The following is a 5,913-nucleotide window of genomic DNA, read 5'->3' on the forward strand; positions in this document are numbered from 1 at the left end:
GAAGCTTTGCAATTTTATGAGGTCCCATTTGTTGATTCTCGATCTTACAGCACAAGCCATTGCTGTTCTGTTTTGGAATTTTTCCCCTGTGCCCATATCTTCGAGGTTTTTCCCCACTTTCTCCTCTATAAGTTTCAGTGTCTCTGGTTTTATGTGCAGTTCCTTTATCCAGGTAGACATAAGGCAAAAGACACTGTCAATAAGACAAAAAGGCCACCAACCGATTGGGAAAGGATCTTTACCAATCCTAAATCAGATAGGGGACTAATATCCAATATATATAAAGAACTCAAGAGGGTGGACTCCAGAAAAATCAAATAACCCTATTTAAAAATGGCGTACAGAGCTAAACAAAGAATTCTCAACTGAGAAATACCAAATGGCTGAGAAGCACCTGAAAAAAATGTTCAACATCCTTAATCATTAGGGAAATGCAAATCAAAACAACCCTGAGATTCTACCTCCCACCAGTCAGAATTGCTAAGATAAAAAAATCAGGTGACAGCAGATGCTGGCGAGGATGTGAATTAAGAGGGACACTCCTCCATTGTTGGTGGGATTGCAAGCTGGTACAACCACTCTGGAAATCAGTCTGGTGTTTCCTCAGAAAATTGGACATAGTACTACTGGAGGATCCAGCAATACCACTCCTGGGCATATACCCAGAAGATGTTCCGAGTGGTAATAAGGACACATGCTCCACTATGTTCATAGCAGCCTTATTTATAATAGCCAGAAGCTGGAAACAACCGAGATGCCCCTCAACAGAGAAATGGATAACAGAAAACGTGGTACATTTACACAATGGAATACTACTCAGCTATTAGAAACAATGAATTCATGAAATTCTTTGACAAATGGATGCATCGGGAGGATATCATCCTGAGTGAATACACACACATACACACATACACACACACACACACACACACACACACACACACAGTGGATCCCTGGCTGCTAAAAGGCAAAGCAGTACCTTGTAGTCACTTTACAACTTCTGAACTCATTTCATGTTAGAACTACACGGATGCTTAGGCCTTCTAGTTCAGACAAGCAAAGGTAAGACACCCAATTTTATGTGATTCCAGGTGACCTAAAGAGGCTGCTTCAAATGAAATGGTAGCAGTTTTCACAGAATGATAAAGACACATGGGGACACAGCACCAAGTTGTGGTTGAAATGTGTTAGAGAATATTGTAGACTCCACAGAATTCTCAGGGATACTCTCAGGGAAACTTATAAGTGTAAGTGTAAGAACCTCTACCTTTCCTGTCCTTTGGATTGTTTCTTTCAGATTTCCATGAGAACTCCCCTTTAAATTTACAAAAAACAAAACAAAACAAAACAAAACACAAAAAAAAAAAAAAAAAAAAAAAAAAAAAAAAAAAAAAAAAAAAAAAAAAAAAAACCCCAAACCAAAACAACAACAAAAAACCCCTCTACTGGCTGTAACCTTAACAATCGAAAACAATCTGACTTTAATAACCTAAATAGCATCTTCCTCTCATACAAAACATTCTGGCCACCATATAAGGAGAGCAAGAAACATTTATGGCCAGTGAATGATATCCTAATTACAAAACCATAATTTAATTTTGTGAAAAGGCAAGACAAATGATTCAAGTCTGACTAGGGTAGAGCTTCTTGGCACAGTCACAAGACCTTTCCATTTATAAATGAACCAAGGGAATGATGAACTCAGCTCTGACAGTGTAATTTCTTCCTGAGGGCCATATACCATATAAACAACTCACAAGCTCCCACTACCAAGTACCTTAAAGTTCACACGTGGAATGCCTGGATAGACTGCCATTTTTATGAAGTCTTATCTAAAGTCAATAGAGATTTTTCTCACTTTGATGTAACACACCTATGTGATTCTTCAAGTAATTTACTTTTAATACCCAGATTCATAGCATTCTTTGTTCTGTTATTGCTGAAGAAAAAGGAAACTTCCTGAGAAAGAGGAACATGAAGTTTGGGATAATCTAGTCTGTTATAAAACTATGTTCACATATATTGGATTCTGTAACTAACTGTTGTGTTTTATATTTGAAATATCCTCTTGAATTTTAGGTGTTAAATATTGGATCCCAAGCTGCTGGTGCTGTTTTGCAGTTTGTAATACCTTTAGGAAATGAAGTCTCCTTGGAGGAAATGGTTTACTGTGAAGTGCTTGAGGTTTTATAGCTGTTGGAACTTTCCATTTGCTTTGATTCCTGACCTCAGAGCAAATTATCAAGCTAGACTTTTAACAGTTCCCAGTTCTTTCCCACCAAGATATAATAAAAATCCCTGCAAGTCAAATGATGAGGCAAGCTAGGTTTGTTAAATTTTTTTTTTCATTTTGCCATTTTAGAAACCAACCTGTGATAAAGAAATTTGAAGTCAAAGGTATGGTCAGACAATAAGAGTGAAATTGTCAGCTACATAAAGGCATTATTTAAACAAAACATGCTTTCTGCTTAGACCAGTTAACAATAGTAAATATTACAAAGCTTTCTATAAGTCAGGCTTCCTGGATTAGAAAAGGCATAGTATAATTTACCATATGCTTCCTTTGATAAGTACCTATATGCCAAAGAATATAGGATACAGAAATCACAAACATAATATAATGGAGAAAGAAATGACCTTAGAATGCTCTTTTTGCATACACGTTCATGTCACATCAACTAGAAGATGAAAACAAAAGTATAGATTTGGAGAGTCTGCTGGGGCATCATGGGAGTGGACAGTGAACTGGACCAAAGGAGTCCAAGGTATCTTAAAGAAAAAGGAATGTAAGAGATTCCTTGTGGAGTATGATGATGAGCCAGCACATTAAAACTCTGCAGAGCTTCATCCATAGCCTCCAGATGCAATAGATTTGAGTGCAACATCATCTCTAAAACTTTGCAATGTATTACTTTGGTTCCATCTGCATTTGTGCTTGCATATAGCAAGGCTTCTTTGTCAATGTCCTTAAGTATGGTGCATTTATCCTGGATTTTCAATTAAATTCCATTGATCAACACATCAGTTTTTATGCCCGTATCATGCTGTCTTTATTCCTATAGCTCTGTAATAACAAATCTTTGAACAAACATAATTTTTACTCTTGATTGTTTTACTGACTTAAGGCTTCATTCCTGTAACCCAGATACTGAGGCACCCAAAGGCTTAATTATAGGGATTTTCCTTCCTCATAAATTAGTTCCCCTAACAAAAGGAAGCATGTAGGCTTCACAGAATCAACCCTTTTCAATCGGTGGTATCATTTGGGGATATTTAGTAAATGCCACCCTGCTGGAGGAAATATGTTACTGGGTGATGAGGAAACCTTTGGCCCTTCTACCTGGGAACAATTCCTGAACAACTTAGAGGCTTATTATTTATTAATAAATGCCTAGGCCTTAAGCTAGGCTTGTTCCCACTAGCTCAAAACATATCATCTCATTTGTAGTGATCTACATTTTGCCACATGGCTGATTAATTCTCCTCAGCATCATACCTCCAGGTTCCTCTGTTTCTTGGTGCCCAACTCTATCCCAGAATTGTTCTCTCCCTTCTATTCTACCCCTTGCTATATGCTGTTTATTGTAACCAAGCAGAAAGTGCTTTGGGCATACAAGGAAGGACAGAGACACATCTCTACGAAGGACAAATAAAGATTATCCCTACATCTCCCCCTTTTAGTCCAATAAAGGGTCTTTCTCTACCATCAATAAGCTATATACAATAAGAACAATTATGAAAGCCATCAAGTGAGAATTGCATTCACAATATCCAGTCCATATGTATTTGGCAACCTTGGAGAAAGTACTCTACTTCCTACTACTATCAATTATCTTGGTGAATCCAATCTTCTGTGCCTATTTCGTTTTCAATCATAACTTGCATTTGCCAACTTTTACCTTTAGACCTTAAAATATTTTTTAAACCTTAAACAACTTAAGCTGAGTTATGCGACTATAACTATCTAGTCCTCAACCCCATAAGAGACCTGAGAAGGAATGAACATTCCCTGAGGATACAGGAAGTGCAGAGCAAGCAGCTTCCAAAATTATAGAAATGACAGAGAGAGGTTGACCCGGACAGTCATTCAAGGTTCCTCTGCAACTTTGAGACATCATCTTCAGCCTTCTGCCCCAAATATCTGATAGACTTTTCCATGAGGCAACAATACTGAAGCACTGCCTACTTGTTTTGGTAAAGTTTAGCACTTGACTTCTCTTTATCCTATTTGTCCAGTTTGGACAGTATACTGTCAGCAGTTGAAGCAAGGAGAGTTTTTGCCCCAGGAGCAGCTTGCCATATAGGAGCAAATGCCTTATGAAGGTTTTTCAATGCTAATCATATTCTTTGAAGTGGAAAAGGGATGCTGCCAAGAGATGACATGTCTCCCTGTCAACAATTCTTTCCTTCAGAAACGTTAGTATTTCTTGTTGACTCTATTCAGAGTCATACACTGAATTCAGTTATTTCTTTCTTTAGCACGTAGCATGAAGAAGTCAAAGGCTTGAAGAGATTGTTGATAACTGTCAGATTTTTTTTTTTTTTTGACAGTATAGAATAGTTTTTTCAGGGCTTGGGGAGGGGAGTTAAAGGAATAGAGACAGAGAAAGGCAGAGAGAGAGAGAGAGAGAGAGAGAGAGAGAGAGCTACCCATGAGCATGTGGAGAGTGGGGAGGGAATAGGGAAAAGAGGGGGAGCAGGAGCAAGGGAACAGAGCAAGAGAGCAAGAGAACATCAGATTTTTTTAAATCTGCAATAACTCTTGTGTAACTTGAATTTAAGTGTGTAGCCTAAAGATCTTACCAAATACTTTATAGTCTACTCCAGCTAGACACACACACACACACACAAATTTTAGGAAGTGAACGGAGACATGATGAGGTTTTTTTAATGGCACACTGTACTGAATGCTGAGGACCTGCAGCAGATGTAAATCCCAAGTCTTGTTATAGTTTTAAAGATTGTGAAATTATCAAAATGCATATGAATCAAGTTTTAATACACTGTCTGGGTGGATGAGGCTGTCCATTGCACCATTTCTTCCTTTGGGTTCTCAGGCATGGTTCCGACAGTGTATGAACTCTGTAACATTTAACACTGAATAAACAGTAAACCAATGGGAAAAAAACCCACTTTATATTCATAGATTCACTTCCTGAGTACTTTCATGCCCTCAAAGACAACTGTGATATGCAAAGGCTTTAACAGGCTGACTACATTCATAACGTTACTCTCCAGTATGTGTTCCTTTGTATTTGAAGATAACTGTGATGTTGAAAGGTTTTATACTACATTGATTGCATTTGTATCATTTTCCTTCAGTGTGTTCTTTTATGTATTTGCAGGTGATGGTGATATGCAATGCTTTACCACATTGATTACATCACAGGGCTTCTCTCCAGTGTGAATTCTTTCATGAATGTAAAGACTACTATGACGTGCAAAGGCTTTACCACGTTAACTACATTAGTGTTTCTCTGAAGTATGAATCTGAAGACTACTGTGATATGAAAAGGGTTTTCTACATTGACTATGCTCATAGGGTTTCTCTTCAGTATGAATTCTTTCATGATGTTGAAGATTATTGTTATGTGCAAAGGCTTTACCACACTGATTAGATTCATAGGGTTTCTCTCCAGTATGTGTTCTTTCATGTTTTCGAAGATATCTGAGATGTGCAAAGGCTTTGCCACACTGATTACATTTATACGGTTTCTCTCCAGTATGGACTATTTCATGTTTTTTAAGACTACTGCTATATGCAAAGGCTTTACCACACTGATTACATTCATAGGGTTTCTCTCCAGTATGGATTCTCCCATGAACTTGAAGATGAATCTGTTGTGCAAAGGCTTTACCACATTGTTTACATTTATAGGGTTTCTCTCCAGTATGTGTTCTTTCATGTTTCTG

The 5,913-nt window shown here is 37.7% G+C and overlaps 1 protein-coding gene across 1 annotated transcript in view; it reads right to left on the reverse strand.

Annotated features, from left to right (window-relative positions):
* Positions 1-4,852: 4,852 nt before the first annotated feature.
* The window catches only part of LOC110300662 (zinc finger protein 431-like), a 21,370-nt gene continuing 20,309 nt past the window's right edge, over positions 4,853-5,913 (reverse strand). Inside the window, 2 exon segments of the mRNA XM_029480855.1 lie at positions 4,853-5,562; positions 5,564-5,910. Coding sequence (XP_029336715.1) covers positions 5,379-5,562; positions 5,564-5,910 — 531 coding nt within the window. The 3' untranslated portion in view covers positions 4,853-5,378.

The sequence above is a fragment of the Mus caroli genome, chromosome 8 (genome assembly GCF_900094665.2).
Source record: "Mus caroli chromosome 8, CAROLI_EIJ_v1.1, whole genome shotgun sequence".
NCBI lineage: Eukaryota > Metazoa > Chordata > Mammalia > Rodentia > Muridae > Mus > Mus caroli.